At 47.4% G+C, this 22,711-nt stretch overlaps 1 protein-coding gene across 1 annotated transcript in view; it reads right to left on the bottom strand.

The window, feature by feature from the left end:
* Positions 1-22,711, bottom strand: part of RFX4 (regulatory factor X4) — a 119,864-nt gene that overhangs the window by 64,218 nt on the left and 32,935 nt on the right. The window contains exons 3-4 of the mRNA XM_081128166.1: positions 16,015-16,072; positions 8,314-8,437 (exon numbers count right to left, since the gene is read on the bottom strand). Of these exons, the coding sequence (XP_080984292.1) occupies positions 8,314-8,437; positions 16,015-16,072 (182 nt within the window). The remainder of the gene's footprint in view (positions 1-8,313; positions 8,438-16,014; positions 16,073-22,711) is intronic.

The following is a 22,711-nucleotide window of genomic DNA, read 5'->3' as shown; positions in this document are numbered from 1 at the left end:
CAGGGAGTCAGGGAGGGGGCCCAGGCTTGTCTCCTGGGCTTTATTAGCCAGAAGTAGAGGAAGGGTGGCTGGGAGAAGTTCTGTCTCAACGGGGCTTTCATTGGCTTGTCACTGGATGGGGGGGTGGGGGGTGACCAGCTGCCAGGGAGGGGCTGGAGCAAGGAGGCCACACCTGTCAGCGCCTCCCTGCCTCCCTTACTATGTCTTCCGCTGGTCACCATCCTTTCCTAGCCCACTCTCTTCACCGACAGACCCAGCGCTCTATACTCAGTCCTTTGATGGCATCACAGATGATCCTCACTAAGCTCCTTTTCAGGCTTCTGGGGTAGGGTATGGTGTCCCAAGCAATACATTTGTGCGGTTAGAATATTCAGTTCTGTTTGTAAAAATGCTTTTGATCTGAACATATTTGATGGCCAAATGCCCCCCTCCTCCCCGCAGAAGAGAAACGGCAATTCCACACGAAGAGCTCAGAGGACAGGAATTTTGTGGCGGGCCGGGGTGGGGGATGGGAGGCTCTGCGGAACCGCATCCATTCTGCCTAAATGGAGGTCAGGACTCTTCCCAGACAGGCCCCCTCCTTCCAGCCCCAACCAACCCTGTGGGACGGGGGCTTGCTTTTTTTTTTTCTCTTTTTAACTGTTTCTTATGAGCTGCAGATTAGAAAGTATTCTCCTGTCCTTTCACCAAATAATCAACTGGTCCCGGAATCTGAAAGCCCAGCACAACTTAGTTTGAGTCTCAAAACGCAGGGTCGGCTCAGCCCCTCGAAGGCTGTTCGGCTTCTAATTTCTGGAGCAGGACTCGGCAAACAGTCCAACACTTTTGCGGGGCTGTGGGCGCGGAGCTTTGCTGTTTGATAAATGAGCAGACGGCAGGCAGCCCCTCTCTTTGTGTGCGGATTCAATGAAGCTGCCTAAAGAACGCCACATGCTGTTCTCGCTAGTGATCTAACATTCCGCAGCAGCCAGCCCCCCAAATGCCCTTTAATTACTCGGGAATCCCACCCTTCTCCTTTCAGCCCCGCAGAGGCGCTGGGGCTCCTGGGCTGGGGTGGGGCGTGGGGGATCCCAGGAGAACCGCGCTCTCTGGAGCCGCTGGGTTTCTTTTTTAGGTGGTGGGGACATTATTCAGAGCCCCCCCCCCCCCCCCCCCCCCCCCGTCTGTTGCTTCAGGCTGAAGGAAACTCAGCATGCAGGCTTTCCTGACATAATTCTGTGGGTTCAGTTTTCAAAAAGCATGAGCGCGTTTTAGGTAAACATTCCTGAACCGGTATATTCAAACCACCACCCTCCTTTAAGATAAGACAGGGAAAGAGGGAGAGGAGGGACTGACACCCACTGGGCATCACCAGGCACAACGCACTGACCAGGGGTTTTACACTTGGTTCTAAAATTTTATCCTAAAAACAGCATTGGAGGAGCGTATGATGAGCCCATTTCACAGGCTAGAAGCTGGGCTCCAAGGTGACTGATTCGAGGCTCCCAGATTCACTGACTCCGGCCAGTGGGAGAAGCAGGAATCTTGTTCCACTTTCTCTCCTGTTCTTCACTTTGGCTGCCACCCGTGGGAGCCAGAGACTTGTCCACTGACTGTGCAGGAGACCCTGGACGTACTCTCTAGTGTCGCCTCAAGAGAATCTTCAGAGCCACACAGGAGGGACCCTCGGTCTCACGACTACAGACTGGATTTGTTTTATTTTGACCCAAATCATATGACCTTCACCCAGAGTGAGATGTAAATTTAGTCATCAGAACGGCTCTGAGAAAAGGCTTTTGGTTGCTTCCAAAAATTCGATCTACCCTCGGCAAGCAAAGATTTGCACCAACAAGAACTGATCCCAAAGAAGTTCCAAAGTAGTGGAAAGTGTAGACCTTCCTGTACTCTGAAGAAGACAAACTCCTGTGTATATAGAGAGTCGACTATGCTTAAAACAATTTAAACGTAAGAGCTGTGGGTCTTATTTGAGAGGTCATTTGAATGTGGAAAAAGAAGACGGGCTTTTCAAAAAGCAAGAAATTAGAAATCCACACAACATCAAATAACTGTTTCACGACACTGTACTGGAGGAGTCTTGTGCCTGCTCTTAAAAAGCAAACGCAGTTTTCTGCGAGAGAGAGAGAGAAACGATTAGGGAAAGAGGTTGGTTAAAGGGATTCTAACTGTCACAACTTTAAGTCTGAAAGTGGCATACTCCCTTTCTTTGTTGACAACGAACCTAGCCCCTTTCCCAGAGAAGAAAAATTAATTAAGCCTGTTGGTATGAATAAGGATTTTTAAAACACCCTACACCTCAATGCTACCATCCTGAAATGGATATTTGCCAAAATAATCTCACTATGCTGATGTAACTATCCATCTGATAAGTTTTTTACCCTCACTCAAGGATATGTTTATTGATTTTTATTTTATTTTAGAGAGAGGGAGGGAGGGAGAGAGAGAGAAAAACATTGATGTGAGAGAGAAACATCAACCCATTGCCTCCCGTAGGTGCCTTGCCCTGGGAATCCAATCTGCAACCTTTTGGTGTACGGGACAACGCTCCAGCCAACTGAGGCACCCAGCCAGGGCCACTGGATGATTTTGTTTTTTTGCTAGCACCTACTGGGGGCCAGGCACTGGTGGTCCACAGGGTAAAGTGCTGCAGGTTCCATAGGAAATTCCCCAAGAGAAATTTCCAAAATTTCCAAGAAATTCTTATCTAGTACAATGAGAGAGAAATGGAAATTCATATCATGCATATGGATTAATGAAGGATGAAAACCCTCTGGGCTAGGAAGGTAACAGTTAATCTGTTGTCCCTTGAGGGGTGCCGTGGATGACAATTCCAAGGAGTCCAAAAGTCCATATGTGAGCCCAGGATTGTCCTTAAGCTGACTGGAAGACGGTCACATGCGTGCGTCTGAGGAAAGGCAGTCATCACTCACCGATTTAGCTAGAATGAGGTGAGTTACATAAGATGCAGGTTAAGTCAAAAATGGAATAATTCTGAAGACAGTAATAAGAGAGGGTGAGGGTGGTGATGGCAGCGTGTGTGATGTAGGACATTTTTAGAACAATTGTTCTCACAACTGTTCAGAAGGAAGAGCAGCTAGAAGAGCCGAAAATTGATGTTAGGGATGATATATTAAAAACACCAGGTATTAGAGTCATGAAATGCTGCGAAGATAAACTGAAGTCATAATTCTAGCTGACGAGCATTGAGTGTTCATATTTACCGGGCCCTGTGCTAAGGACGTCCTTTTAACAGTCACCATTCTAACAATTCTTCAGGTGGCTGCTATCATTTTCCCACTTTACTGAGGCCCTGAGCTATCAGGAAATCACCTAAGCTCACCCAGCTGTTAGGCAGTAGAGATGCGACTCAAGCCTGAACGATTTGATTTCAGAGTTTTTACAGTGCGTGACGCTGAGGACGCCTGAAACAAGACGCAGAGACATTCGGATGTGGACACCGCACAGCAGACACTGAAGGTTAAGAATAACGTGCAAGCCCTGGCCGGTGTGGCTCGGCTGGCTGGGCGGTGCCTGCGCACCGAAAGGTCGTCTCTCACGTGGATGTTTCTCTCTCTCTCCCTCTCCCTTCTTCTCTCTCTAAAAATCAGTTAAAAATCTTTTTAAAAAGTAGTAACAAATGTACGAATGTTATAGGTACGTTCCATGTACTTATTTTTTTCCTTGAAAGTTGGAAAAGGACCATCCCTGAAGGAGCCTAAGGGTGCTCCTTTGTCCTCGGCTGTGGCCCTCCAGGGCGTGCACGGGACTCTAGCTCAGGGAGGGAGGCGTGCGCAGGGGGTTGTAAGGACTCCGAGGGAGTGGGCAGCCACGGGAAGTGAGAGGACTCTATAGCTTCATCTCCGTTCCAGGTATCCGTGGGTACTGGAGGCACAGATCCCCAAAACGCAATTGGTGTTTTTCTGTTTGTTTGTTTTTGCATTGCTCAAGCCTAGCGAGCAGAGAGGCAGAAGCCAGATATTCAAGGAAGAGCCACCCACAGCCCAAACTGCCTATGACCCTCAAGCCCTCATGGGGAAAAGGCAGGATACAAATCAATTCAATTCATACAAGGACCTCTGTCTCCCCAGCCTCCTGGGCTCCGACCTTCTGACCTGTTACTGGTGTCTCTGCTCCAGAGTGGGCATTCAGTGCTCTTCCTGAACCTTCCAAGCCAGCCCTGCCACTAAGCACGGGACCCTGGGAAAACCACTCACTCCCACTGACTCTTAATCTCATCTGGAGTCGCCCAGTGGCTCTGTTCTTGTGTTGCAAGATTTTACCAGCTCGCCGCACACCTAGTGTTCTACCCCGGTTCTTGGAGATGCCAGATGCGCCCCCACAAGGGTAACTGGTGTAGGAGCAGGTCAGTCCTGGAAACCCCCAGGGACCTAGCACTGTTCTCTCCCAACCCACAGCCCTGGGACACCCACAGGAGCTGACGTGGATGTTTTAATTCCACCAATTACTTCTGTTTCCCACTAGTCTTTTGGAAACTCTGAAACAAAAACTCTACCTGCGCCAGGGGAGCAGCATGTGGGCTCTGGAGGAGCCCCTGGGAGCTCAGCCCCACTGGCTGAAGGACGTGCTCTCCCCCAGCCCCAGGAAGATGACCACAGCGGAGGGCACTGAGTGCTGGGAGGGAGCTTCGAGAGCACCTGCTGGTCTGAGACTGAATGGCTCAGTGTCTGCCTCCAAGCGCCCTTTTCCCTGCGCTGCAGCAGCCAGAGAGAGAGAAGGCTGGCCACCCGCTCACTGAGCAAATTCTGAGCAAACGGGAGGGAGACAGAGGCTCTGACTATGATGGGAGAGGGAAGTTTTAACTTGGACCAAACTGGATTTTTCCACAGCTGAGTTTTTCATTAATGAGTTTTAATTATCTAACCGAGGCCGGGGTTGATGGCTGAGTACGGCCTGATGCTGTGGGATTTCCCTGTGATGCCATCAGAAGCGGGGCAGGGAGGTCAGACACAGGGCTTTCAAGGTGGGCTCCTCAAAGTCAGTAAAAATGCAGCCAGTTGCCACTGTACATTAACAAGGTCACCCCTACTCAGCAAACGGGCTCATCAAAATGGGCACAATGCCAGTTTCATATCGGTACCGTAGAGATAAACAAACTCACACATGTCAGATGATTCCTGTGGCCCCTGGCAAATACTACTCATAAAAGTCACTCAACTTTTAACAAATATCTGAGGGTCTATTATGTGCCAGGCACTATTCTGGGAGCCGGGTATTTATAGTGAACGAAAAAATCCTCGTGTGCTTCCATTCTAGAGAAGGAGGCAGACAAAACACAGCAACGAATATATATTATATTATATATTATATTATGTTATGTTATGTTATATTATATTATTATATTATATTACATTAATAGGGAAGTATAATATTTGCAATTATATATAATATACTATATATAGATATATAGATATATAATATACTATAATATATAGCAATATAATATAAATAATATACACTATATATTAGTGATAACATATACATATACGTATATATGTACACATATGTATATATGTATATGTGTGTGTATGTATACACACACACACACATATATATATATAAATATAAAACTTCAGACAGTGACAAGTGCTATAAAGAGGAATAAAGCATGCTGAGGAAATAGAGGAGCCAGGATGGAGTGGGGCCAATTTTAGATAATGGTGATTTCTTCCATTGGTAGAGCTCTTTACAGTTTTAAAAAAATGTTCTCATAAGCCCTGTCCCACGTTATCCCTAGAGTAATTTCGGGAGGGACTATTCTGGTCTAAAGATAAAGAAATGAGCACTCAGGAAAGTTAAGTGAGTCCAAGGCGGGCACCTCCCATGACCCTTGCCAACAGTAAGAGCAGGAGAAGCCCGGCGGCTAGGAGCCTCAGCACTCTCTGGGGACCTGCATTAATTCCGGGACTGAGTCAATACACTGTTACTGGAAGCCGGTGCTAACGGAGCCGGGCCACAGCACTGGGAAGAGGCTCTCTGCTTCAGCTCCTACTTGCACCAAAGCAGTCGCTGCTGTCCACTTTGTCAAGGACAGTACCCCAGCCGGGGACACGGGGATGTTGGGGGAGGGGTTTCAGCACTGATGTCTCTTTCACCTCAGCCCGAGTACAGGCTGGGTGGGGAGACCATTACCAATCTAATTTCCCCCTAAAAACCAATTTGAAATATTGAATGCTGCCTGCTTGGAGTTAAAAGTTCCATAGGACAGTCTGGGATGTAAACCCTCCTACAAGCTCCAGTATACCAGGATCACAAGGGCTGTCTTGTGCAAAGCGAAGAGGCCCCTCAGTTCATCCCAGGTTCACAATGGTCCAGAACAGGGCTGTCTAACAGAACTTTCTCTGATGATGGGAATGTTTTGTCTGTGCTGTCCTGTATGGTAGCCTCAGGTTACACATCGCCATTGAGCATTCGAAATATGGCTTGTGTGACTGAAAGATTAACTTTATTTAACTAAGTTACCAACTGTATGTGGCTAGTGGCTGCTGTACTGAGCAGCACAGGTGTAGAGAGAGGTGGAATATGCAGAAGGAAGACTCCCAACTCCAGGTGACCCCGAGAATGCAAGCGCTCTGGGATCTGCTGAAATCTCAGTGGCAGGCTTGAGACTTAAACTAGGAACAGAAGTGGGGTTCAGGGAGGAAGGACAGAGTTAAATCAATTTTACCTAGATCATGAGGTCAAAGAAACACTGAGCTGACAATAGGGTTATAAAAGCATTTGAGAAAAAGGAATAGAGGGTCCTCACACAGGCAAACTGGAGTTTCTAGAAATGGTGAGGTGTTTTTGTTGTTTTTCAGAATTTAAGCTAACAAATGGTTATTTGTATCTGCAACATCCCCCTGAAGAAGGGAGGGGTTGATTCCCACTCCCAGCAGAGGGCTGAGGCTCAGAGAGGTTCAAGGATAAGTCCAGGAGGGTCTTTCAATTCACCCAGCCTGTCCCTCCATCTAAGAGGCCCGATCTGGACTCTCCACTGTGGCCACTACGAGGGAGCGAGGAGACTCAAATGAAAGTTCCAGGACCATGGACCTGAGAAAGCTCCAGGGTCCCACGCACCCCCTGGTCTGCTTTTCCTTCTCCCACCTGCTGAGGGGCTCTCGGTCTCCCTCCCTGGCCTGTGAGCCCCTCCACACGGGGACCCATGCTGGGTTCACTGCTGGGTCTCTGCTGCCTAAGGGTGCCTGCCACACAGCCCATCTCAGCTAATGCAGATGGACCGGAGAGGTGAATGAATGAACCGGCAAAGGTGGTTTCTCCATTGACTTTTTAAAAAATTCTTTTCACTTCGGACAAATAGTGTTAGTGCATCACAAAAACATGTTCCCCTCCCTAAGACACCAGAGCATCTTCGCATTTACTGAGGGGAGCCAGTTCTCAGCCACTCAGTTTTAGACTCTCCGGGGAGGCTGGCTAAGGTCTGATGATTTTTTTTCCTGCTGATGATTTATCTGTTGGGGGACTGCAAAGGGAACTCCTGACACTCTGACCTCCTTACACACTGGCCTCTTTCTGCTGTTCCAGTCGTGGCTATGCCTGCACTCAGAACACAGGTAAGGAAAGGAACAGGTCCGCCTATTTTTTATCAGAAGCAGTAAAAATTAGACATAGAGAAAAGAAGCTAATAAAAGGAGAAATAATTGGGAAGTAATGACTCAAGCTAAATTGGGTATTTTTTGGAAGTGTAAAAATCTAGATTTTTACCTATCACACAATCAGTCTTAGAGTGCTCCGACAGTTTTCCTTGGTCTGGTAAATGTGAATGACCAGGGATAACTTTTTTTTGTAGATATAGCCCTGAGTGGGGAATATCTTTTTATCATAAGATGGATAGAGAACAGCCAGGCCTGCAGTGACGTGACAATGAGCCTCCCACCCAGTGGTCACCTCCCAGACATCCAAGCTAATGAGCCAAGGCCATTTCCCAGTTTCTTCCAGGCATACCCATTATGAAGCCAAGCAGTTTGCCCATCCCAGGCTCACTGGCATACACTTGCGAGTTCAATATCTCCCTCACAGAGGACAGAAGTTCCTTCGTGCAAATTAAATGCTGCGAAAATTCAAGTCAGACATTCACTCTTTCCTTTCTCACCTGCCTGAATTACTTGAAGTTTTTAATATGTTGGTATTATTTTGTTTTGGGATGTGGTTTGGCGTTTCTTTGTTAACAAGTGTTTAAACTTTTTACAGTGAAGCGTTGCAGCAAAGTTAAGTAACTTACAAAGAACCAGCTCGCGTGATGAACTTGCAGGAACTGCGTGGAGGGTGGGAGGCTGCACCTGGGGAGGCAGGACTCACCTTTCCGAAGCTGGCAGCGTTGACGGGCTGGGTGTCGTTCTTCTCGCAGAAATCCAGGTAGTGCATGTAGAGGGCACTGCGCGGGATGCAGACCCCTTCTGCGATCTCGTAGTTGTCCTCCAGCCTGGGGAATGAAGGAGTGCCTAGTGAGCCAAACCCAAGAAAGACAGGGACGGTTCCTCCGGTCCTCCCCAGAGCCGGGCGCACCTCAGAAATAGCCCCCTTCCTGCGGATGGGGAAACCGAAGCTCAGAAGGACAAAGCAACCTGCCCAAGGTCGCGACGGAGTCAGCAGGTTAGCAGGATCGGACTCCTGGCCGCTGTGGGTATGACCGCTGGTCACTTTTTCAGCCCAAATTCCCAGTCCTCCTCCTCGGTGCTGACATTGGCCTGGCTACATTTTGGGTGGATCAGGTTCCCCAAAACTCCAAAAATGATATAGGGCCTTGCAGGTGCCCCGCTCAGCCAAGTTTCAAACCACACACTCACTGTAGCTCTTTCTAACGGGTGTCACAATCACAGAGCGCTTTTGGCTGACAAGAGCAGTGGGTGGGGACGGCCAGGGGAAGCAGCTGGACAGTCACTCACCTGCTGACTGAAGGGAGGCTTTCTACCCAGGGCAGGGAGCTGAACCTCTTGGCTCCTTTAGGATCGCCTTCTCGGCTGTACAAGGATTCTACGATTCTACACCTATTACCTTCTTAATGAGTATATATAGGTCAGGGGTTCATGGCAGGGACTTTCAACTTGGGTCAGATCCCAGCTTTGTCACTTGCTGGCTTGGTGGCCTTGGGCAAGTTTCTCAATCTCAGGCCTCAGTTTCCTTTTGGAGGTGAAGATTATAACTGCCTCACAAGGCGTTGTGATGGTCGGGTATAATGTGTGACATGTGCCAGCATGGTGCCTGGCACCGGTAAGTACTTCTTTTAATATATGTTTTTATTGACTTTAGAGAGAGGAAGGGAGCAGGATAGAGGGAGAGAAACATCAATGAGGAGAGAGAAACAACCATAGGCTGCCTCCCACACGGCCCCTACTGGGGATCAAGCCTGAAACTCCGGCATATGCCCTGACCCAGAATCGAACCACGACCTCCTAGTTCACGGGTCGACCTCAACCACTGAGCCACGCAGGCCAGGCTGGTAAGTAGATATTAGACCTCACCATCATCCACTTTTCCTTCGAAAAGCTTCTGGGCTCCTACAGGCCCTGAATGGGTGCTAGATATCAGAAACATAAAAGCAAACTAGATCTTTTCCCCTTTAGCCCAAACACCAGAATGTAGGCGGCAGGTAGAATCCTGCCTCCTTTGCCACAGACGCACCGGGAGGTTAAGCACTTCTTCCAGTGGAGCTGCCGGGGCGCGTGGCCGCTGGGCTTCTCCTTGGGCCCTGACGCCTTCAGAGCCCGGGCACACACTGTCCAATCCACTCACCAACAGAAAACAGTTCTCCTCTGATCATGAACTGGACTTTAGGAAACAGCCCAAAGGCATTTGGAGTCAAGTTTGAGGGATAAAGTGACTGGAATAACTCTTTTCTCCCAAACGTGTTTTTTTTTGGGGGGGGGGGTGAGGGATCGAAAATAAGGCATGATTCTAAAGCAATGATACAAATGTCCTCAAGTGGCTTCTAACTTTGTCTGAGGGCACTTGCCAAGGAAGTGGTCCAGGGCTGTCGTAACTGGAGTGGAATGAGACACAGCCTCCTGAGGTGCCCACTCAAAAGGGCAGCGCTCGTTTGGCTCATTCTGACATGTGGCTGAAAGAAGGTCAGTTCTGCTTTTCGTATTCAGACCCCATGGACGTATACAAACCCCGGACGCTCAGATGAATGAGGAAGCCCGGTGCTGAATGGTCCCTGGTCCCCTCACCCACCCCTGCTCCTTCTCTGGGAAGGGGAACATTGAGTAACTCCTGACAGTTTTTAAGTGTTTCAGGAAATACTCTGTGCAGCCCTTTCTGGGCAACCTAATTCCTTGAGTCTGAGTCACTTCTGCATCCTTGGAGTCCAGCATATTCCTGGCACACAGCAGGTGCTCAGTGAGTGTCTGATGAATAGGCTGTTTCAGTCATATAATCATTCAACAAATATCTGTTGATCTCTCATCACCTGCCTGGTGCTGGGGAAGCCACCATGAGCAATGTGGTCCTTGTTTGCACACAGAAAACAGGCCAATGGTGGACAGGTGGATAAAGAAGCCGGTAATCTTTAACAATATTTACTGAATGCCAGGCAGCATTGTAAACATTAAGGAAAAGGCAGTGAACAAAACAAAGGCTCTGTCCTGAAAGGGCTTCCATTCTAGCATGTGTCCCCAACATCGTAACTCAGAACTCGAAATGTGTTTTTTGTAGGAAAGTGGTTTCATGCAGAGATTAGGTTCCTTAGGATGACCCTGAACTACAGGTCTGCTGTGAATGGGGACCAGCCCTCTAGCATAACTTGGACCCCTAAGTGCCACTCATGGTATTGTCTCTCTCTAAAAGAGAGCTCAGAGGTCTAAACAACAAGCATACGCACAAACTCGCGGGGGCCACCTGAATAAGACGGCTCTCACAAGCTGGGGTCTCACAGGCAAGCTTTGTTTGGCCTGGACAGTGTTGGCCCAGCTTTGAAAACTCAGGACATTTCACACTGGAATCTGAATTCCTGGCTTCTTCTGAAAAGGCTGAGATCTGGCAACACTGGGCCCATATTCCCGCATGACAACAATGGGCCAGAGTTACATGTGCCCTCCAACTGGCCAGAGTCCCCACTCCCTGCTTCTCCTACACCCAATCTATCTTCTATTCCTGGTCTGGCTTCTGTTGGCTCTTGTGTGACGTAAGACACAATCTACACCCTAGTTCACTTTGCAGTTTAACTGGAGAGGACAATGCACAGAACTGAAAATGCTTAAGCTCTACCAGCTGTGGACCACAGGCACAGTGGAAGGTGGGAAAGCAGGTTAGTGGTAGGTGACAGCAGTTGATTAAGGTTTCATGGGTGAATTGGGGTTGCAACTTTGTAACAACAGCAGCAGCCAATCTCTGGTGGGCTTGATGCTCTGGGTATCAGGATTTCATTCGATCCTCACAAGAGCCCTATGAGGTAAGCGTTACACCCATGTTTTAGATGAGGAACCTGAGGCTCCAAGAGTGGGACTCATCTGCCCATGGCCATGCAGCTAGGTAGTAAGTGGGAGAGCTGGTCTCACTACACCACTGTGGTATCCAAGGTAGAGGGACAGGGCGTCAGGCAAGAGAACCAGCAAGGAAGAGAGGCAACGTGGCACGTGCTTTGGGTGATGGAGACACTGGTCTGAGCGCAGAAGGGAGCTTGTGAAGGAGTATCTAAAAGGAAAGAACCATGGGGAGGGGTATGGAGAGGCTTTAAATGCCCGTGGAGGATATGGCCTGGCATAAGAGTTTAGCAACCCCTGGAGCTGAAGAGTTGCTATGAAAGTATTATTTTCAGAAGGCAATGAAGGGATATTCAGAGAATTAAAAAAATAAAGACTCAGAGGCAGGAAGGCCCGAGTGTTTCCAGGATGCTGTAGGAATAATAATAATGCCATCAATAACAACAGTAACTAACACTAATGTAAAGCTCAGAATGTTCTTTTTGCCAGCAATGGCTTGAATATTAAAAGAGTGTAAAAAGATCCATTTCATAGGTTTCATCTTAGACTATCGACAGTTCCATTAATCACTCTCTCTGAAAAGCTTTGACTTCAATTCTTTAGACTGTGGTGGAACATTTTCCAGTTGAAGGCACACACACCAACAATGTGGGCAGCAGGAACTTTGTGCACGACAAGCTGTGGGGAGGGAGAAACTATCCCTTTTTTGCTTTTTTTTTAAAGTGATGTTCATCTTGAAATCTTTTTTAAAAAATACATGTTTTTATTTATTTTTTTTTTTGAGAGAGATTAAGGGAGAGGGGGGAGAGAGAGGGAAAATCTATGTGAGAGAGAAACATTGATTGGTCGCCTCCTATACACACCCCGACCGGCGACCAAACTCCAAACTGGGCATGTGCCCTGACCAGGAATTGAACCAGAGACCTTTCAGAGTATGGGACGATACTTAACCAGCTGAGCCACACTGGCCATGGCCTTTTTTTGCTTGTTTTTGCTAATGAGTTCCTAAAATTAATTTTGGCGAGAAAAATCCACAGGCACATGCAACAAACATGCATTTCAAACCATTCAGAATTCATATTATAAAAGGTATAAGAGCCTTTAAAATGACAGGGTGGCAGTTAAGATTTTAAGCACGGGAATAGCATAATCAAAGTCATTTTTTGGAAAGGTCACTCTGACACTGCTACAGTGGGTGGACTAGGTGGACTAGTGAGGCCTGGCACACAGTGGCTAATTAGTATTTGTTGGATGAATGAATGGATGAATGAATGAACAACTGAGACCAATTAGGAGCAACTACAACAGTCCAGGTAAGAAATGAACTGAAGGAGAGGCCGAGGGGCAGAGAGAACATTAGGGTGTGGGTCTCCTGTTGTCAGATGGGAGATGGGTAGGAGCAACCAGGGCAGGTTCTTGGTTCCTAACAAGGCTGAATGGATGAATGGGGGCTTCACTCCCTAAGATTAAAGAATGCAGGAGTGGTGAGCTGTGGGGAAGGACAATGCTGCCAAATCCCGTGTCAAAGAGCACAGGCTCCCGGGCAGATTCCCGGACTCCCCAGCGTCAGTTACCTTACCTATGCCCCCTGAGCTCAGTTTCTATTTGCTGTTCTTGTGGCTTATCTGCTCATTAAATCTGGCTAAGAGATCGGGGTTAAAATACAAGGTCAAGATTAAAATACATCTCATTAAATGAACCCATAGCAGCAACAACTATTTGAGTCAGATGGGTGTAAGTCACAGATCACACAGGCTGCGCTAATTAAGCAGCGACCTGCCAAAGGCCAGCGCCTTCTAAATACCTCCATTTCTCCCCGTGTTTTATTACTGGCACCAGAGCTGCTCTGCCTCAAGGTGCCTGGGTAAAGCATTTTAATGAGCTCTACGAGGACGCAGAGGTAATTGGCATTAAGGGCAACTCTGATGTCTGATGAGTTTCTGCTCTCAGGAATAGCTTCATGACATCTCTCCCCAAACCTCACGAGGTCCGCGGGGTCCCTGCGTGTGCTGACGTTGCTAGCTGGAATGCCCGCTTCCCGACCAAGGCATGGCGGAAAGAAAGGCAGTTAATTATTTCTCCTCAGATCTGATGAAATTTCCCCCTTTCCTCCTCACTTTTAGAGGACATCATTAGTCTGACATGGTGAACAATACTCCATTATACCTGGGTATTTTTAATGATCACAAAAAAATTCCCCTCTTCTTCCATTTTCTGATCTTCTATTCAACGACCTGGTCATATTTGAATTGAGCCGATGCTATTACGGAGATAATGAACTCGGTCTGCCAGCCGGCACGAGTCATTAACTGCGTGTACATTTTTACAAGGCCTCCTCGCAAGGTTTCGATGTGTGGCATCGAGGGCACACAGAGGAAGGCTTGCATTAGCCCTTCTTAAAGGAGAGCCAGGGGCACCTAGCATAATCGCCCCCTCTGTTCTCATCTTACGCCTGTTTTCTTATTTGTAGTACACATGGGCCTTTGGTTCAAAGTCTCCACTTCTCATCCTTGCACACATGTCTAAAACAGAAAATTTTTTTCCTGTATTTTACCAAAAGAAAAGACAATAGGATTCAAAAAACAAAACAAAAAAATTTTGCTGAATGTCATAACTTATGATTGAAGTTGTCAGAGACATCATTCAGTGTCCTAAACCGCCTCCTTCGGCCTTCCCTCCCCATCTGTTCCCTGTCTGTACATTACAAACAGGGCCACCAAGGACATCGTCACCTGTGGCCCCTTACACACCTGTGGGGGTACTTCTCCATGTCAGCATGAAGAAGTGGAATTACTGGATGCACAAACTAAAATGTTAACGGGACTGCAAAACTGCTCACTCGGATAGCTTCAGCAGGTCCTGGCTGGGGAGCTCAGTTGTACTAACTCACTTCCTCTTCATGACTACCCCATGAGGTAGATACCATTGCTGTCCCCATTTCACAGGGGAGTAGACTGAGGCACAGAGAGGTTTAGGGACTTGTCCACAGTTCCACAGCTGGAAAGCAGCAGAGCTGCGAGTTAATTCCTGGCAAGTCTGACTTAAGAGGCTACACCATCTATAGCCTCGTGTCACCAGGCAGATGCCAGAGAATCACAGGGAAACAGACACGAACAAGGTGATTTTCTTACAGTCCCTTTCAAATCTTTTATTCTAAAATGTACAACGTGTTCCAGTTACTAAAGCAAGAGTGTCTGTCAAGTCCTTGCATTTCTAGAAACTCTCACTCCCAAAGTCCTTTACGTTGATGCCTCATTTGCTGTCCTGGCATCATGGGAATTTGCGCAGCCATAATTCCGGGGGAAGCGTAGAGAGGTGATTTGACCAGGGACGCAGAGTAGAATTTTAAATAAAGCAAAACAGCAATGAAAGCAATGAAAACAGAATATAGGGACAAACCGATGGAAACCAGCCAAGAGGCTGGCAATGGAGCTCGTGAAAACAACCTTGGCTACCCTTGGAGCAAAACAAGTCGACGGTTGAGACCCTTGTTAGAGAAGATTGAGTTACGTTCCTGAGTGCTCTCTCCCAATGCTGTTTTCCCCTCACCTGTGGCTGGATTAGACTAGAGAATCTAATACGATTTGCTCATTAATGCCCATCTGCTTTCCCTTCTGATCTGTTCTCTCTCCTCCATCCTTCCTGATAGTTCTCTGCCTTTCTTCCAAATCACAGGCTTTGCAGTTAAAGAGATCCAGCCAGGTTCCTGTCTCTACACTTTATGGCTGTGTGGACATTCAGGCAGATGACTTAGCTGTCTAGGCTTTCTTTTCCTCATCTGTGAAATGGGCATAGCAATACAGCTTCACAGAATTGTGAGGATGAAGCGAGGCACATGTACAATGTGCCCAGCACGGAGGCTGCCACAAAATAGGTTTCAGTCTCTTTCCCTCCCCTCTTCTCTTTCCCTCCCCTTCATTCCTTAGTTCCTTCAGGTTTGCTGGGCCCCACTGCTAGGGGAAAAATAGCCCTTAACTGACAGGACCCTCCTAGGGGTGACTCTCAGGTACAGCTACAGCCACAACATCTCTAAGCAGAGCTCTTAGAGGAGAATTTACCGTAAATGTCAAACACGAGTGCAGCCAACACAGCATCACTAAATGTCACATCAAGTCCAGGAATTCCAAACTTTAAAGAGAAAGCCACACTAGTAGATAATTCGTATTAATGTTAAAAATCATTGCAGTGCGGTTACAAGTAAGTGTTAATTTACTAAGGCTGATTGGTGGGGTGCACAGACCTATGTTTCTACATCGTCTGCTGCAACATTATTAACTGAAGTACGGACTCCATTAAAATCAATTAATAGCACCCATGTGGAATTCGGCCCTTGCCAGTGTTTAAACGATGGGGGGGGGATCTACCCGAAAATAAAATAAATGTGAAAATTCAAATCTCCAGACTAGATCCAGATTGGGTATTTTACACATACCTGCAGATTCAATAGATTGCAGGCGGGCTACTGGGTGTCACGGGATCATGACAATGTCCAGAGAGCCAACCGACGTGCCCTCCTATCGGCAGAGAGATGCAGTCGGGCGAGCACCCCGTGGAGAGACCTGCTGGAAAGGGAACTTACCATTGCAGGGTGGCCGGCGTGGAGTGGGGCTTGGACGCTCTGTTTTCTTTTTCGTCATCTGTCAAAGGGAAGGAGAAGGGGCTGACTCAGTAGGGACACGGAAAGCTGCTCAGCTCTCAAGGCACCGTTTCCCTCAAACACTGATGCTTGGAAAGCCAATGACACGTGGGCCTTTTCAACAGTTTAGACTTATTATATACTTTAGTGAGAAAAAAGGAGGAAACAGATTTTTACAGAAAGCTCTTACACCGATTTGTATTTGTATTTTTATCTGACACAACGTGTTACAGTTTGAGGGGCTCTCTCTCCCCACTGAACACCAGGGCTGCACCCCTCCAACTGGCAATTTTCCCAGGTGATCGGACTCAATGGCTTTGACCCTAAGAACCTATTCACCCCACAAACCATGTTTCCCTTGTAACTCCGTCGGAACAGAAAGTTAGGAAAAGGCAGGGAGAGCGTGAGTGCTCAGAAGAAGCAGGATCGCAGAACAGAGCAGGGGGTGGCCAGCTTCTTCTGTAAAGGGCTAGATAGCTAGCATTTTAGGGTTTGGAGGCCAAGGGGCAAAAATCAAGAATATTACATAATATTTATATAGTAAGAGACAACAAATTCCACAAAACTTTATTGACAAAATTCAAAATAATAGTAATTGAGTACAATTTTTAATACAGGTCTATTACTGAGAAGAATGATATTATTTTGGGGGAAATAAGTAACATTTTTTTCTTAATTGGGGCTCAAAGTTCACAATCCCTATCATCAAATAGATTACAAATATTCATCTTTGAAAACCATTCTTAGCGAACAGCACTATGAAAACAGGCATCAGGAAAGATCTGCCTGTGGGGTCCTAGTTTGCTGACCTCTGCAACCCAGCAATCTGGACAACAGATCAATCTTTGCATACCTAAGAAGAATTTTATCAGGGGTGAGCTGAGAAATACATAGAGTCTCACCCAATTCCTAATGAAGATTCCGATAGGGATAGTCAATATAAAATAAAAGTTCTTGATCCACAAACTTTTACCCAAGAAGACCCGTACATATATATCTTCAAAAGGAAATTAACAATGTCCAAACCTACAAATACAATCAACAGAATTTAATAAGGACTTATAAAATGGTTATTGAAATAGATCTGTGGTATAAATGTTATATGGAAAAGAATTTGTACTCATGAAAATAATTTCAGTAAAACAAAAGTGAAAATGAAAGAAAATGAAATAAGATGTATCAAAAAATTTTTAAATAAATTAGCTTAATAAAGTTGAGTTCAGAATATATTTTCTTGATGAAAGTTTATCAATATTGGTATAATTCAGCTTAAAATGTCTGCTCTTAAACACTGTGGCAGATATTGTTGCTTACTCAACAACTGTGCATACTCACCTGCTCCCACATTAATGGAGCCCCGATTTAGAGGGGACCATGCATTCAGGGAGGGGGATCCCCTCACAAATCCTACAGAGGTGAATGCTGATTAAATCTTTCATGGTAATTTTATGTCATCTAGCCACTGATGGAGTAGGTGGGGCATGTGGCATGGTTGGCCTGTCAGACTTTAGGAGAAAGATATTTTCCCTAATAAAAGGAACGGGGCCCAGTTGGCGTGACTCAGCGATTGAGCATCAACCTAGGACCCAGGAGATTGTGGTTCGATTCCCAGTCAGGGCACATGCCCGGGTGTGGGCTCAATCCACAGCGGGGGGTATGCAGGAGGCAGCCGATCAATGACGACTCTCTCATCATTGATGTTTCTCTCTCTCTCTCCCCTTCCTCTCTCTGAAATCAATAAAGATATATTTATATTTTTAAAAAAGAACGGGGGCCATGATTTTGAACTTCGGGCTCCAAAGCTGAAAAAACAAATGTCTGCTGTTTTACAAAGGAGGGAGGGAGGGAGGGAGGGAGGGAGGGAGGGAGGGAGGGAGGGAGGGAGGGAGGGAGGGGATTCTGGCCTGCCTGCGTTTGAACGATAACTGCACTGAGGCCACAAACTTTCAACCGGGGAAAGGGCAGCGGAGGACAAAGTCAACCCTGAGGCAGACTGAAAGGAAAGGGGGAAAACTGTGGATCCTGAATGTCATGTTGTGCTTCAGATTAACTAAGCCTAAAAAGAGCTGCCTCTTTGTTTTGTGAGCTAAGACATTTTCCTTAGTTAATAAAACTTGTTTTTAATTGAGTATTTTCCAAAACCATTCTAACTGATACAAACACACTAAATGTTCTCAGAGACAAAATGTCCCAGTACAGCGTGGGCTCAGTACCTGTTCATGCTGCTTCGTCAACCTGGAGTTCCTTCTAAATATTTCTCTTCCTTTCCAGCCTAGGATAAATGACACCACCTCTCTGAGGCCTTCCCTGCTGCAGTCCAAGTCAGGAATTGTTGGTCCTAACTCTGTTCTACAGCCCATTACTTATTTCTCAGTTGAATAGGGTAGCCGCCTAGATCATTATTTCTGTACACATCCATCTCTCTGACTTAAGTATCCTACTTAATAAGCTCCTACTAAAGAAGGCAGGGCAGGTATCTCAGTTAACTTTGTTTTCCCTCCCACCAGTGCCTTCCAATTGGCAATTAAATTGTTAAGCATCTTCCACAAGTGTCTTCAACAATCTTCAAATAAAATAGTACATTTAGGAGCACAAACACATGAGTCTCACGAGAATGTAGATAAATGGACACAAAGAATAACGCTCAGTCTCAGTTGTTCACAAAGAAATAGAAAGGAAAGAATGAGGCGCAGCTTCACATCTCTGAAGGGAACACAGATCTGAAACAATGATAACTCGCAATGCTGGTGTGTAAATGGTAAAACTGACAGCCTCATGCTTCTCTGAGGGTAGTGTTAATTGATGCAATGTTTTTGGTAAGCAGTTTGGCAATAATATTGAAAACCATCTAAAATGTCCAGTCACTTGGCCCCACAAGCCAACTCCTAGAAATTATATAAAGCAAATAATCGAAAAGAAAGAACAGTCTATATTGGAAAACATGATGAATTAAAAAAAAACACACAAGAAAAAGTAGATAAACAACCTAAATATACCTCTGCCTAGCTTATGCTGGAACATGATTAACATTTTGGGCCCCCCTGGAACTGGCTGGGTTGTTGTCCCCCCAACCCCTTGCTTCTTTAAATTTCAGCATTTCAGCCAACCTGGATTAGATTTCAAAGACCCATGTTCTAAAATCAATTCGAAAACTTAGTGCCATGACTGGGCAAACCGCTCAACTCTTGGCTGCATTTCTCTTCATTTGTAAAATGGTCATTTTATAGGGCTATTGTAGGGATCATATTAAGTAATTCAATAAATATTCATTGAATACCTGATTTGTGCCAGCTAGACACTGGGGATAAAGAAATTAAATGCTTGTCCTTGATTCTGGTTGGGGAAAGAGAAAGACCAACAGTGGAGAGAGAGGCCAAGTTCCATAAGAAGTGGTAAATGCTGAGATATGGGTGGGCAAAGAGGAGCCTGCCAACCCAAGTGGCATGAAAAAGCAGGACCTGGCCCTAGCTGGTCTGGCTCAGTGGTTAGAGCACCAGCCCACGGACTGAAGGGTCCTGGGTTTGATTTAGCGAAGGGCACATACTTAGGTTGCAGGCTCGATCCCCGGCCCTGGTCTGGGCTCATGTGGGAGACAATTGATTGATGTGTCTCTCTCACATCAATGTTTCCCTCCCTCCCTCCCTCCCTCCCTCCCTCCCTCCCTCCCTCCCTCCCTCCCTCCCTCCCTCCCTCCCTCCCTCCCTCTCCTTTCCACTATTCTGAAAAAGCAGTGGGGGAAAAAATATATCCTCAGGTGAGGATTAAATAAATAATTTTAAAAAGCAGGGCCTGTGAAGGAAGGCTTCCTGGAAGAAGCAGTAAGTAAGCTGAGTCCCAGGGCAGCCCAGAGATGGGAACCAAATGACAAGGAAGGTGGGACCAAGTTAGGGGGTAGGGTGGAGAAGGCAAGAGACAGACGAAGACGTGGGGGCTGTAAAGATCACGCCACCTTCCCCAGAAGCAAGGTGGCTGTGGCACTGGTCCTTGGTGGGTGTGGTGGGCGAGCAAAGGAGCTGGGGAGGGGCTGTTTGACAGTCCCACGATCCTGTTTACCCTTCAAGACAGTTCCTTTCTCTAAACTGAGGATAATAAAATGCCTACCTTGAGCAGTGGCTGGGAAGATTAAGTGAAATGAATTTACCGGAGGCTACGGGCTCAGAAACTGTAGCTGCAGGGGCTGCTTGGTAAGGCTGCCCCGCTGCTCAGCGGGCGGGAGGCCTGGGGCAATTCCGTTCAGTGGGGAGCTGCTGGGGAAGCAGATGAGGGGGCGCCTCTCTGCTCCAGGGGACTTAGGGGAGCAAGACAACCAGGTGGATGGGGATCCCGCAAGGCAAACACACCGGGGACATCACAGTTCCCAAGCGGAGGTGGGACCTGGGCTGGCCTGGAAGAGATGGTCGGGTTTTTTAACAGAACTTTGTTTTCTGTTTGCAAAAACTGATACGTGTCCATTTTTTTAAATTTGGAAAATATAGAGAAAACAGAAATCTCTGGCTATCCAAACCCCTTTCAACAGACAGAACTACTGTTAACTTTCTGTCCTATTTACCCATCTTTTTCAATGTTCTCTTTCACACCCAAGCACACACATGGACCCCTCACTTCAAACAAGTGAGGGCCACACAGCACATCCTGGCTTGTAACCTGTTTCACGCACCTTCGCAGGCACAGGTCAGACCCTGGGAGGAGGACGGGGCTCCGGGGGGGGGGGGAAGCAACATGAGGAAAGAGTGGAGGAGGGACCCTGGGGATTGGGGGACAGCACAAGTGCTCCATTTGGCTGAAGCCAGAAACGGTTCTCGTTCTGGGACCCCATCACAGTGCCTTCAACTCAGGCGATGCCTGTCTCTACTGTGTCGCATTTTTTCCCAACTAAACTTTGTTCTGACCCATTTCTGACACCAGGGAGTGGAAAGTGAACTGGCTCTGAGGGCAGGCAGGCCTGGGTTTGAATCCAAAGCCCAGCTTTGCCCCTAACTCAGTATGGGAGCCTGACTCACCCAAGTTGAGGGGTCCTTACCTAAAAGAATGGGTCCTTACATCACAAGGGTGGGTTCAGGATTAAATGTAATGATATACGTTAAAAACTAGATACATTTTTAAGAGTATTGTAACAATAATAATAGCATATTGGCCAGGCACCAGGCATCGCTTTCCCTGTGCCATCCGTTCTGTTTCTCCGCGGTGCTCTGAGACCTTTTCTATCCTGAGTTTATACATAAGGAAGCAGAGCTTTGGCAGGTCTGACTAACGTGCAAAGGCCGCACAGCCGAGGGGTGGACTGGACTCACCTGGTGCCCAGCATATGGCAGCTACTGGTAGTATTTAGATAAGAACTGGTGCACCCAGTACCAACACAGACCCTCTGCTCAGCCATCAGACACGTGCCTTCCACCTCTGCAGGCCCCTTTCTAGACCACAGTGACTTCGTGCCCAGGGTCTGAAGGCCCAGCCTCTTTCCCCCAAAGGGTGTGCGTGTCACACCCAAGCCTGGCCCTCCTACCTGATGGCTCTCCATCCTAATTCACCTGAAGTGCTGGGCTGAAGACTTTGGGAGACATGCTCTCTGCCTAACCCTTTCTTTCCTGCCTCTATGCTGAGTGGATTCACCGTATTTGGAAACCTATTCTAGGCTATTTCCTGCCTGGAACCCGTGTGGCAGAGTTTCACACTGGGGGAGAAAGTTTCTAAATTAATTACTTCTTTTCAAATCCCAGAAAAGGTTCAGGTTTATGCCAGTCTCGAGTTTCACTTCAAAGTTTTAATTCTATTTCCTTTCATTATGCTAACCTGGCTGCACCTGGACAGACCTCACCTGTGAACATGGGGCTGCCAAACACTTCGTTTCCGCTCATCTACCTCCTTCCCAGGCCCTGCAAAGGGCTCCAGCCGACCGTCAGGGTGCTGGACCCAGGCCTCTGGCAGCGGGCATCAGCCCCTGGCAGCAAACCCTTCTCCCCGTGGGAACGGGGCTGCGTCCCAAACAAAACTGCGATGTTGGCAGCTCTGCTCTCACGGGCTGCGCACCTGCCGCCTTTCGCCTCCTCTGGGTAAATTCCTTCCCCGCTCCGGAGTAGGGGAGGCCTTTCTAACTGATGCAGACCCCAAAGCCGTACAAGAAAACGCTGATAAATTTCATTGCATGAAACACCCAGGGCTTCTATGAGGGGTGGAAAACGCCCTAAATACAAAGACAGAGACCCACTTGGGAAAACTGCAATCGTAGCATGAACAATGGTCTCTGCTCCACACCTCAGAAAACTGAGAGGAGAAGACCAAGAACCAAGAGGAAAAAACAGGCAAAACACATGACACACAGCCGATGAAAAAAATACAAATGTTCCTGAAATGGGGAAAGACGATTACTCTCCATCGGGGAGAATGGCAATGACACTAAAATATTATTTCTCACTTATCAGATTGGCAAAAACCCAAACCACGGCAACGCAACTCCGTGTGGAGGCGTGGGAACCGGCGGCCTCCTGCCTCGCGGGCCGGTGCGAAGCGCCGTCTGCCCGTGTGGTCACTGTGCAGAATCCACCGGGTTCCCACACGGCCCGCGCCCCGCAGCCCCGCCCGGGCCTGGCGGGAACCGCCCGACGCGAGGCTCTCGGGGGCAGCTTGACTGTGCCAGCAAAGG

This window comes from Miniopterus schreibersii (assembly GCF_964146895.1).
Source record: "Miniopterus schreibersii genome assembly, chromosome: 2".
NCBI classification, from domain to species: domain Eukaryota; kingdom Metazoa; phylum Chordata; class Mammalia; order Chiroptera; family Miniopteridae; genus Miniopterus; species Miniopterus schreibersii.
Note: the sequence above shows the minus strand (reverse complement) of the source record. Positions and strands in the feature narration are given on the sequence as shown.